Raw genomic sequence first — 12,416 nt, forward strand, 5'->3', positions numbered from 1 at the left:
TATGTATTGGGATGTCAATCAAAGGTCCTCTCACAGTTCATTGGTCACTCCGGGTTTTGTTTGTTGCGTTGCTAGGAAATATAAGTACAGCGAACGACACCGACCAGGGACGTCTTTTCTTGATGTATGAAAGGTTTTGATACAATTTTGTATAAATACGAATAAAATGTCCGATAACGAGGAAGGTCAAGGTCCGAAGAGTACCTTTAGCACCTATGTAGCTGAAGGCGACCAACTGTTTCAGAAGGGAGAGTACGTCAAAGCTATTGAGAGCTTTTCCACGGTAAGCTAATAAACATAACTGGGGTTTATGCGAAATACATTTTACGTTTCTCACGTGAAGGCGAAGATAAACGGCTCTTTGTGTAACACTTTATAAGCGTCTTCTCTGTTGTTCGCCAGGCTCTTAGTTTACAGCCGGGTGATAAGAACTGTCTGGTCTCCAGATCCAGGTGTTATTTGAAACTAGGGGACGCAGAGAGCGCGCTGAAAGATGCTGAGACCTCACTTCAGGACAACAAAGGCTTCTTCAAGGTGTGTTCATCTGCTGCTCATTTGTGTTTGATCTCCTCGTTTGGTACAGAAGGCCTCGGCAGGTACAGCTTAGAGTTTGTATGTTTGTGTGTAATAAGATACTTATCCTGAAGGTGGCGCATTTACATTTACACATTTAGCAGACGCTTTCATCCAAAGCGATTTACAGTGCATTCAGTCTGAAAAAAATTTTCAACCAGTCTAAATATTTTTTTAACCAGTATGTGTTCACTGGGAATTGTGCCCTTTGGCGCTTCTAACGCAATGCTCTACCAGTGAGCCACAATAACATAATCTGAAACCTAATCAGATGATTATTCTGGCAAAATACTGGCACTAGTTTGCTCCAAAAAAGTATGTGGACACTTGTAGCACACTTAAAAACTGATAAATATTACTGCATTAGGTAACTAAGTATTAAACCACGTGACCGTTATGTCACAAACACACGTTCTGATACAACTTAAATAATGTGACTGATTTCGAATTAATAAACAAAATAAATGTTCTGTTTAAAAGTAAGACTAAGTTGTATGGGCACGTCAAACTAGTGAAACGTGAGAGACCATCCACTAAAATCACCCAAGTAGTGGCAAACTGGCCAAGAAAAGCGGGGTTAATTTTAGAGAAAGTAATCTTTAGATGACACGTAGCTTAGTATTTTGTTGTGTAATACATGTAACGCAATTAAATTCATACATTTTTAAGTGTGGCTTAAGTATCTAAATTATTTTTGGAGCTACTTTATATATAACCCTCTAAATTATTAATGATGTCCACTCCCATCTGTAAAAGCACAGCTGAATTTATATATATATATATATATATATATAATTTTTTTTTTTTTTTTTTTTAATATACATTAAAATTTAATTTGTTCCTGTGATGAAAAAAGCTGAATTTTCAGCATCATTACTCCAGTCTTCAGAGTCAAATGATCCTTCAGAAATCATTCTAATATGATTATTTATTATCAGTGCTGGAAACTGTTGTGCTGCTTAATTTCCCTTGAAACCTGCAATACTTTTTTTCAGGTTTCTTCGATTAATAAAAAGTTAAAAAGAAGAGCATTTATTTTCAATAGAAATCTTTTTTTTTAACAATATACACTACTGTTCAAAAGTTTATGGTCAGAAAATTTCTATTCCTTCTTTCTTTTCTTTTTTTTTAAAGAAATTCAAACTTTTATTCAGCCAGGATGTGTTAAATTGATAAGACAGATTTATATTGTTAAAAAAGATTTATATTTTGAATAAATGCTGTTCTTTTGAACATGTTATTCATCAAAAAGTCCTGAAAAAAGTATTGCAGTTTCCAAAAAAATATTTGGCAGCATATTAGAATGATTTCTGAAGGATCATGTGACACATACTGGAGTAATGGCTGATGGAAATTCAGCATTGCATTAAATAAATAAATTATATTAAAGGATGTTAAAATAGAAACCATTATTTTATATTGTACTAATATTTTGCAAGATTATAGTTTTTTTTCTGTATTTTTGATCAAATAAATGCAGCCTTGATGAGCATAAGAGGCTTCTTTAAAAAACATTACAAGTCTTACTGATCCCAAACTTTTGAACGGTAGTGTATTTATATGTGTGTGTGTGTGTGTGTGTGTGTGTGTGTGTGTGTGTGTGTGTGTGTGTGTGTGTGTGCGCGTCTATAAATTATGTTGTTTTGAACTTTCTAGTCATAAAAAAATTTAGCAGCACAGTTGTTTTCAACATTGATAATAAAAATAAATGTTTCTTGAGCAGCAAATCATCATCAGAATTATTTCGGAAGGATCATGTGACACTGAAGACTGGAGTAATGATGCTGAAAATTCAGCTTTTTCATCACAGGAATAAAATACATGTTAAGATATATTATAATGGAAAACATTTACTGTAGTAATACTTACTTGATTAAATATATGCTGCATTGGTGAACACAAGCTACATCTTTATATGCATGGATTCACATATACACATCACATTAAATTAAATCTTTTTACTGGGTTATTAGAGATATTCAGATGAGTGTATATCACGTGATAGCTGTGATTTTTAGCTTTCTTTTACCACAAAGCATATGGTGTCATGTAGGAATCATGAAAGTACAATGAAAAATCAGAAGCCTGTTTGGTGCCATGATTGTATGTTCCTCTAGGCGTCCAGTCCCTTTAGTTACTGGAAACTGCTTTGTATAAAAAGCTTCTTCTAGCAGATAATCTATGATTCTCCTTCGGTCTCCATCATGTGTCCTGCAGGGTCTGTATCAGAAAGCGGAAGCCCTCTACACTATGGGCGATTTTGAGTTTGCATTGGTCTACTACCACCGAGGCAATAAGCTGCGTCCAGAGCTGCAGGAGTTCAGGCTGGGAATCCAGAAAGCTCAAGAGGCAATCGACAACTCAGTGGGCAGTAAGTCCTCAGACACAACATAATGATTTGGTTGCAAAACAAACATACCTCAGTTACTTCATCAAAGATTTCAAAACCCACATCTCTCACCTCAACCCAAAAGGTCCTTCCTCTGTGAAGCTGGAAAATAAAGGAGACTTGTCTTTTTTCCACAAGTCTAATGGGGTAAGTTGGCTATTTTATCTTTTCTGTCTCTTGCTCTCTCTCTCATTTAACCAGCTGCCCCCATCATTCGCCCTGCCACTGTTAATGCTTCACGGTTACATTCATTTCAGTAGTTAGTGATACATATTTGTTTGTTTGGTACAATCCCAAAGGTTCGTCCCAAGCATTTGAATCCTTCTCATAAGCGGGAATCCAAAAAGCATGGCCGGAAGATAGACAAAAGTGAAAAAACAGCCAAGGAACTTCTGGGAGAGCTATACAATGACAGAGAATACTTAGAGAAACTTCTACAAGATGAGGGTGTGTTTTCCAGGGTTTTGTTTTTGTAGATCTTTTTAAATGTCAGTTTGCATCTGGGAAAGTGCATGTTCTATATAAAGTATCACAATCTGCTCCAATACAGATCTTATAAAAGGTAAGATAAGGACCGGAGAGCGTGTACAAGATCTGATCGTAGGCTGTATCTCATATCTGGACACGCGGACTGCATTCTGGCAGCAGCAGAAGCCCATCTACGCTCGTCAGCGAGACAGAAAACTCATGCAACAGCAGTGGAACCGGACTCTTCATAAGCCTCCCTCAGACCCCACTCGATACGTCCTCAACAGTCTGGAGGAGATTGACACAGGTGAACCTCTGCAGAGTTTGGGTTCAGTCAAAGTTCGCTGTTTAAGCTCCTTGCAGGAAAAAAAACATGCACTATTGTTCAAAAGTTCTGAGGTTAGAATTTTTTTATTCATTTATATATTTGAAAGAAGTCTCTAATGTTCACCAAGGCTGCATGTATTTGGTCAAAAATACAACAAAAACATAAATATTATCCATCCATCCATCCATCTTCTACCGCTTATCCGGGGCCGGGTCGCGGGGGCAGCAGTCTAAGCAGAGAACCCCAGACTTCCCTCTCCCTAGACACTTCCTCCAGCTCTTCTGGGGGGACACCGAGGCGTTCCCAGGCCAGCCGGGAGACATAGTCTCTCCAGCGTGTCCTAGGTCTCCCCCGGGGTCTCCTCCCAGTGGGATGTGCCCGGAACACCTTCCCGGGAAGGCGTCCAGGAGGCATCCGGAACAGATGCCCGAGCCACCTCAGCTGACCCCTCTCGATGTGGAGGAGCAGCGGCTCTACTCTGAGCTCCTCCCGGGTGACTGAGCTTCTCACCCTATCTCTAAGGGATCGCCCAGCCACCCTGCGGAGAAAGCACATTTCGGCCGCCTGTATCCGGGATCTTGTCCTTTCGGTCATGACCCAAAGCTCATGACCATAGGTGAGAGTAGGAACGTAGATTGACTGGTAAATCGAGAGCTTCGCCTTGCGGCTCAGCTCTTTCTTCACCACGACAGACCGGTACATCGACCGCATTACTGCAGAAGCTGCACCGATCCGTCTGTCAATCTCCCGTTCCATCCTTCCCTCACTCGTGAACAAGACCCCAAGATACTTAAACTCCTCCACTTGAGGCAGGAACTCTCCACCAACCTGAAGTGGGCAAGCCACCCTTTTCCGACTGAGGACCATGGCCTCGGATTTGGAGGTGCTGATTCTCATCCCAGCCGCTTCACACTCGGCTGCAAACCGTCCCAGTGCATGCTGAAGGTCCTGGCCTGATGAGGCCAACACGACAACATCATCCGCAAAGAGCAGAGACGAAATCGTGTTGTCACCAAACCTGACCCCCTCCGGCCCCTGGCTGCGCCTAGAAATTCTGTCCATAAAAATCATGAACAGAACCGGCGACAAAGGGCAGCCCTGCCGGAGTCCAACACGCACCGGGAACAAGTCTGACTTACAGCTGGCAATACGAACCAAGCTCCTGCTCCGTTCGTACAGGGACCGGATAGCCCTTAGCAAAGGGCCCCGGACCCCATACTCCCGGAGAACCCTCCACAGGCCGCCGCGAGGGACACAGTCGAATGCCTTCTCCAAATCCACAAAGCACATGTGGACTGGTTGGGCATACTCCCATGAACCCTCCAGCACCCTGTAGAGGGTATAGAGCTGGTCCATTTTTCCACGGCCTGGACGAAAACCACACTGTTCCTCCTGAATCCGAGGTTCTACTATCGGCCGGATTCTCCTCTCCAGTACCCTGGCATAGACTTTCCCAGGGAGGCTGAGAAGTGTGATCCCCCTGTAGTTGGAACACACCCTCCGGTCCCCCTTCTTAAAAAGAGGGACCACCACCCCGGTCTGCCATCCCAGAGGCACCGTCCCCGACTGCCACGCGATGCTGCAGAGGCGTGTCAGCCAAGACCGCCCCACAACATCCAGAGACTTGAGGTACTCAGGGCGGATCTCATCCACCCCCGGTGCCTTGCCACCGAGGAGTTTCTTGACTACCTCGGTGACTTCAGCTTGGGTTATGGACGAGTCCACATCTGAGCCCTCAGCCTCTGCTTCCTCAATGGAAGACGTGACACCGGGATTGAGGAGATCCTCGAAGTATTCCTTCCACCGTCCAACGACATCCCCAGTTGAGGTCAACAGCTCCCCACCTCTACTGTAAACAGCGTTGGTAGGGCACTGCTTCCCTCTCCTGAGGCGCCGGACGGTTTGTCAGAATCTCTTCGAGGCTGACCGATAGTCCTTCTCCATGGCCTCACCGAACTCCTCCCAGGCCCGAGTTTTTGCCTCCACAACCACCCGGGCTGTAGTCCGCTTGGCCTGCCGGTACCTGTCAGCTGCCTCTGGAGTCCCACAAGCCAACCAGGCCCGATAGGACTCCTTCTTCAGCTTGACGGCATCCCTTACTTCCGGTGTCCACCACCGGGTTCGGGGATTGCCGCCTCGACAGGCACCGGAAACCTTACGGCCACAGCTCCGAGCGGCCGCTTCGACAATGGAGGTGGAGAACATGGTCCACTCGGACTCAATATCTCCAGCCTCCCTCGGGATCCAGTCGAAGCTCTGCCGGAGGTGGGAGTTGAAGATCTCTCTGACAGGAGACTCGGCCAAACGTTCCCAGCAGACCCTCACAGTACGTTTGGGTCTGCCGAGTCTGTCCAGCTTCCTCCCCCGCCATCGGATCCAACTCACCACCAGGTGGTGATCGGTTGACAGCTCCGCCCCTCTCTTCACCCGAGTGTCCAAGACATACGGCCGGAGGTCGGATGAAACGACCACAAAGTCGATCATCGACTTACGGCCTAGGGTGTCCTGGTGCCACGTGTACTGATGGACACCCTTATGCTTGAACATGGTGTTCGTTATGGACAAGCTTTAACTAGCACAGAAGTCCAATAACTGAACACCGCTCGGGTTCAGATCAGGGGGGCCGTTCCTCCCAATCACGCCCCTCCAGGTGTCACTGTCGTTGCCCACGTGGGCGTTGAAGTCCCCCAGTAAAACGACGGAAATATTATTAAATATTAAATACATAAATATTATTACACTTTAAAACTACCATTTTCTATTTTAATATATTTAAAATTTAAATTTATTCCTATGATGGCATAGCTGAATTTTCAGCAGCCATTAATCCAGTCTTTAGTGTCACAAGATCCTTCAGAAATCATTCTAATATGCTGATTTTGTGATCAAGAAACAAGAACAACGTAGAGGTAAGGGCGGGATTATAATCGTTCTCTAGGCCACCCCACAATAACACACACAGCTGATTATTTAAATATTTCAAAGTGCTTGCTGAGGACATCTGAACAAAACCTTAAATCTAATTGTCAAACTTTGGCACATACCTGTGTATGTAATGTGTTCCATGGTCAAATTTTGTGACTTGTTGAGAAGAGATGTGCTATTACTGTTCTAAAGCGGCTGTCATATTTACCATTGTCCTACAAATTTTAATTGTCAAAATCCAGTCCTTTCAATGGGAATCAAGGGGTTTTAGAATTTCGAATGAGGGCGAAAGATTTCCTATGGAGATTTTGCAACAGGTTCAAATTGGTTACGCAGATTCACCTCATTGACCAAAAGAAAAGCGGTTTACTTTGAAAGTTACTTATCTGTGAGCTGTGACAGTGAGGTATCAGACAACAAAAAGACTAGAAAGTTCCATAGACTTGTACTGAAGGAGAAACCTCATGTCAGAATCATAATAACGTCTTATCAATGCTTTGGCATCACATGACTTTTGCATTGGCAAGCACTACTCTATATAATTTTCAGAAAATGTTTTGTATGTTATAGGAATTTTTGAGTATTGTTTCTTTAATTAACAGCCTTGAGTGCAGGCAATACAGAAAACAGCCTGAAGAAGGCCCGTGAACTCATGAAGGTGGTGAAGGAATGGTCTGAGGAGGTGCTTCCCAATAAGACAGAAGTGCTTGGGAACCTGCACAGCTGCATTGGTAGGCATATACTTAAATATATAATATCAATAGCACAAAAACCAAAGATATGAAACTTTATATTAAAACATTCTTTATGTTCTATGTAGGCAATGCACTGATGGATCTTGGGAATATGGACAAGGCTCTACATCATCATCAGAAGGATCTGGATCTGGCCAACAAAGGGTATGTGACCATGAGAGTAGGAAAGCTACCTTTCTGCATTTCTTGGTTGGTTAATAAACTACAATTCATCTGTTGTGTTTGGTCTGTGCTTCGTTTCATAGCGACCTGATGGACAGTAAATCTAGGGCTCTGGACAACATTGGCCGTGTGTACGCACGGATTGGCAAGTTTCAACAAGCTATAGAAGTGTAAGTGCATTTGCTTTTAATTAATGTTGACCTTGGTATTGATGTACACAGAAAAATCTATTGTAATAGTCATTTAATTTTGTTCTCTGTGTGTTTGTGTAGCTGGGAGGAGAAGCTGCCTCTAGCATGTGGCGGGTTAGAAAAAGCCTGGTTGTTCCACGAGATCGGCCGCTGTTACCTGGAGCTGAAACGCTACAGGGAAGCACGAGACTATGGCTCCCGCTCGCTCATGGCTGCAGATGACATCAGCGATGAAAAATGGCAGCTCAATGCCAGTGTGCTCATGGCGCAGGCAGAATGTAAGTAAAAAAACTACATCGCTCAGAATCCCAGGAAGTGATGAATAATCAAATGAATAATCAAATTTCCCTCATCATTCATAATCAGATGTAGTCGTTAGTTAACTATGTTCACAGTGCATTTCCCTGAAATTAATTGCACACCTTAAAACGTTCGTCATCACATCAGATTCAAGCATTCAATGGCCTGTAGTATAAGTATATTTAATCCATGCCATGCTGCAAGATTAAATCATTTGGCATCCTCTTTCTCTCTGACACAGTGAAGCTGGGTAACTACAAGGCCTGTGTGTCACACTTTGAGAGGGCACTGGACCAGGCAAAACTGCTGCAGGATGACACTGCCAGCGAAGCCATCCAGAAGGTCAACACAGACATTCCTAACCTGCTCTCTCACTCTCTTCCTCATCCCTCTCACTATCCCTCTCGCCTGTGGCCTCTTCTATAGTCCCATTCAAACTACACTAAAATGAATGAGATTCAAAATCACCCAGGATGCGCAATTTGATTTATATCACAGATGAACAATATGGCAATCATTGATTGTTTGACTTGAGGTGCTGTGCGGTCAAATGTACCATTGCTCTGCAAATATTTATCCAGTCATTTCAGTAGGAATTTCGCATAAGGACGCTTTTCACTATACACACCGTTTAAAAGCAACTTTACAGAAAATCATGGTGTTACTATTTAAAAGACCTTAATATCCTCATAACATATAGTTACATTTTGCGGATTAAAGCTGGGCGGAAATATAGTTTACAGTTTGGTCCAAAAGAAGAAATCAAGCAGTTGAGATATGCTGTATGTGACCCTGGACCACAAAACCAGTCTTAAGTTGCTGGGGTATATTTGTAGCAATAGCCAAAAAAACATTGTATGGCTCAAAATTATCGATTTTTCTTTTTATGCCAAAAATCATTTGGTTATTAAGTAAAGATCATGTTCCATGAAGATATTTTGTAAATTTCCTAATGTAAATATATAAAAACGTAAATTTTGATTATTTTATTTAGCTTTCAGATGATATATAAATCTCATTATCATAAAATTGACACTAAAGACTGGTTTTGTGTCACATATAGCAAATATCTACATAAGTATACTGTATGTATGCTGATGAAGTTTTAAATATTCCAACTTAGCATGATTTTTCATTCTGCTGCAAAATAGCAATGTAGTATATATCGCATTATACAAGTGTACTGTACATACGCAAATAAGGTTGGATATATGAACAGTGGGTATAGAAAATAATCAACCGCTTTGAAATAATCACATTTTGTTGTTTTGCAGCCTGAAATGAAGATGGACAGTTTTTGTTTTATCCAGGTGTTTTTATTCATTGCAACTTATAACATCCAAGTGAAAGATTTAACTCAAACATTTCAGATAAAAAAAAAATTTAAAAACCAGAATCACTGATCACCCCCCTCTTAAAAATTACACGTAAACTCAATCAGGTGTAGCTAATCACCTTCTCAATGGCACACAAAGCCATTTGACTTTCAGCTGTGATCAGCTGTGTTCAGTTTGATCAGCTCAGCAAGAAAAGAGCATTCCTGGAGTATTTTAGTCCTTGTCACTGCAACTGAAGCAAACAATCAACTAACGATGGCAAGACACTGTCAAAAGATCTCCAGGATACAGTTGTGGACAGGCCCGAGTCAGGAGATGGATACAAAAAATATCAAAGGCTTTATCAATGATCTCAGTGAAGTCTATTATTAAGAAGCGGAAGGTATTTGGTATTACACAGACCCTCTCTGGATCAGGACGTGACTCCAAACTGAATGAAAGTTTCAGGAGGAAACTGTTCAGAGAGGCAACCAAGAGACCTACAGCAACTCTGAAGAGTGGTCATTGTGTGCATGTGATAACAGTATCACAAATTCTGCACAAATGTGGCTTGTATGGGATGATTTCAAGAAAAAAGCCACTCCTCAAGAAAGGCCACATGCAGTCACGACTGAACTTAACTTAAAAGCCAAAATACACCTTGAAGATTCTGAGGCAGATGAGACTAAAATTGAATTATTTGGCCTCCACACCAAACGAAATGTCTGGCAGAAATCCAATACAGCTATAAGTTATAACTTGCACTGAGTAAATGCAAAAAAAAACGTGTTCATCTTCATTTCAGGCAGCAAAGCTACAAAATGTGATTATTTTAAAGGAGGGTGATTCTTTTCTTTTCGCACTTCGCACAAGGTTTTTTTTCTCCATTCTGTCACCGATGGAGTTTCGGTTCCTTGCCGCTGTCGCCTCTGGCTTGCTTAGTTGGGGTCACTTCATCTACAGCGATATCGTTGACTTGATTGCAAATAAATGCACAGACACTATTAAACTGAACAGAGATGACATCACTGAATTCAATGATGAACTGCCTTTAACTATCATTTTGCATTATTGACACACTGTTTTCCTAATGAATGTTGTTCAGTTGCTTTGACGCAATGTATTTTGTTTGAAAAAGCTATATAAATAAAGGTGACTTTACTTGAAATAATTTTTTTATCAAGAGCTGTATGATAACATTTTGCGAAAATAAAACAAGCAGTTTGTCACTCACATTTCATTCAAAATACTGAACACCACAAAGCAACATGTGATAAAAAATGCTTCTCTTCCATGTTAATCCAAGTTTCTTTCATAACTAGCTGCATCAGGCAACACTATATATTGCATTTTTGCTTATTTTTATTTTTGCGTCATCACCACTGGTGGTTCTGTCAACAGTAAAAACTCAGTGGACCTAAATATTAAATATTAAATATTAAATGTAGAGACTGATTGTGTAAGCTAAGAAACATCTGATATTAAATAACAAAACTTCCATAAGGAGAGCAGTTAGTTAGAACATGGTTTCAAAATAAATAAATACTATTTGTGTCATAATACAAACAGATAATTGCAATATTTACATGCATTCATTGATCAATTTTCATTTTTTTGTTCGTTATCTGCTTCTTGACTATCCCATTCCTCTATCATATTTTTTCATGTTACTCTTACTGTACATTATTTGATTCACTTTAATCAGTGTCTCGTCCTGCAGGCTCTTGGTGAAGCAAAACACAGAGTGATTCAGTAAGATGGCCCCTCTCAAAGAAATGGCTGCAATCGACTCCATCCTCCTCCAAGACAAGTCAGAACTAATGCATCCTTACTAGTGGAATAAAGTTTGCCTGAGGAACATTGTGTTGGATTGCAGTCAGTGTCATTGGTGAAGGATTACTTTATGACGGCCTTTTCTGTGCTTGTTTCCATGGATAAAAAAAGATCTTTTGCATAGTTTTACATAAATAAACTCAAGTTTCAGAGGTATAATAAATCATGTTTTATATTTGGGATGCAGTGTCCGAGCAATGTTGCCCAGATACTGTTAATGTTTTGCAATAGACACAGACATGCTATGACCTTCTGTTTTTGAATTCATAATCCAACCATAAAGATTTGAATTGAAAATCATCAAAATGAGTTTAGCTTTGACTTCCAATTTTACACTCCACTTTATGAAATGATATTGACCTTCATTATGTGCTCAACAAAACTGAACAGAACTGACAGAATGCTTAACTACGCATTACTGCCTGTTTGTGTGGGAGAATGTTTGTGTGGGTTATATCTGCTAATTATGCGAACACACCACAAACACTTGTGAGAAAGCAGCCACCGCCAACCTGCGTTTGTTCTGAACTCCACTGTGAGAAGCTGAAGCAGCGATTCTTAACTGCAAAACCTGTCAGTCAGTGCAATGTCAGAACACATAACCACTCAGAAACTCTGCATACTTTTCAACAAGACACAGCATGAACACTGCAGCTCAGGAATGTGCAGACATTTTGAGGGGCAGGGGCTCAAGCGGAAAAAGGGCACTTCTCATATTTATTTATTTTTTTCTAAACAAAATGCCAAATATATTGACACACCTCTGACTTACTTACTAATTTATTTTAATTACCTCCCACTCACCCAATTCTTTAGCATTCACTAATTTTATCACAAGAACAGGCAACAACAAAGGAAACTAAGCTACAATGTGCATGTTTTCTTTGCTACTACTTTCAAGGATATAATTAGAATAAATAACTGCACAAAGGAGAGGGACATATTTTTACTAAAATTTTGATAATACATTTTTTTAATATTCTTTTGGGGTTATTGTAATATATAACACTTCAAAATCACACTAAACTGAAAAAGGCAGTTGGTGCTAATTGTTTTTTATTTTACAGGAAAAACACTACAAAAATAATTAAAACACACTGCAAAATTATGAAGTAATAGTTTAAGGCAAGACACTTCATGTACTGTTCAATTTTGAGATTTTGGTCTATTTTGCTT

The 12,416-nt window shown here is 40.8% G+C and overlaps 1 protein-coding gene across 2 annotated transcripts; it reads left to right on the forward strand.

Moving 5' to 3' along the window:
• Positions 1-61: 61 nt before the first annotated feature.
• LOC132148579 (outer dynein arm-docking complex subunit 4) lies at positions 62-11,420 on the forward strand. 2 transcript variants are annotated; one of them, XM_059557271.1, is made up of 12 exons: positions 62-283; positions 403-534; positions 2,791-2,944; positions 3,048-3,109; positions 3,262-3,409; positions 3,513-3,737; positions 7,298-7,414; positions 7,504-7,582; positions 7,684-7,770; positions 7,873-8,069; positions 8,333-8,433; positions 11,128-11,420. In XM_059557271.1, the coding sequence occupies exons 1-12, from the start codon at positions 167-169 to the stop codon at positions 11,161-11,163; spliced, it is 1,455 nt and encodes a 484-aa protein (XP_059413254.1). In that variant the 5' UTR covers positions 62-166; the 3' UTR covers positions 11,164-11,420. The 2 variants fall into 2 exon arrangements, with proteins under 2 accessions (XP_059413254.1, XP_059413253.1); XM_059557270.1 differs by having other exon boundaries at positions 64-283; positions 7,286-7,414.
• Positions 11,421-12,416: the final 996 nt, after the last annotated feature.

Source organism: Carassius carassius, chromosome 9, assembly GCF_963082965.1.
Source record: "Carassius carassius chromosome 9, fCarCar2.1, whole genome shotgun sequence".
NCBI lineage: Eukaryota > Metazoa > Chordata > Actinopteri > Cypriniformes > Cyprinidae > Carassius > Carassius carassius.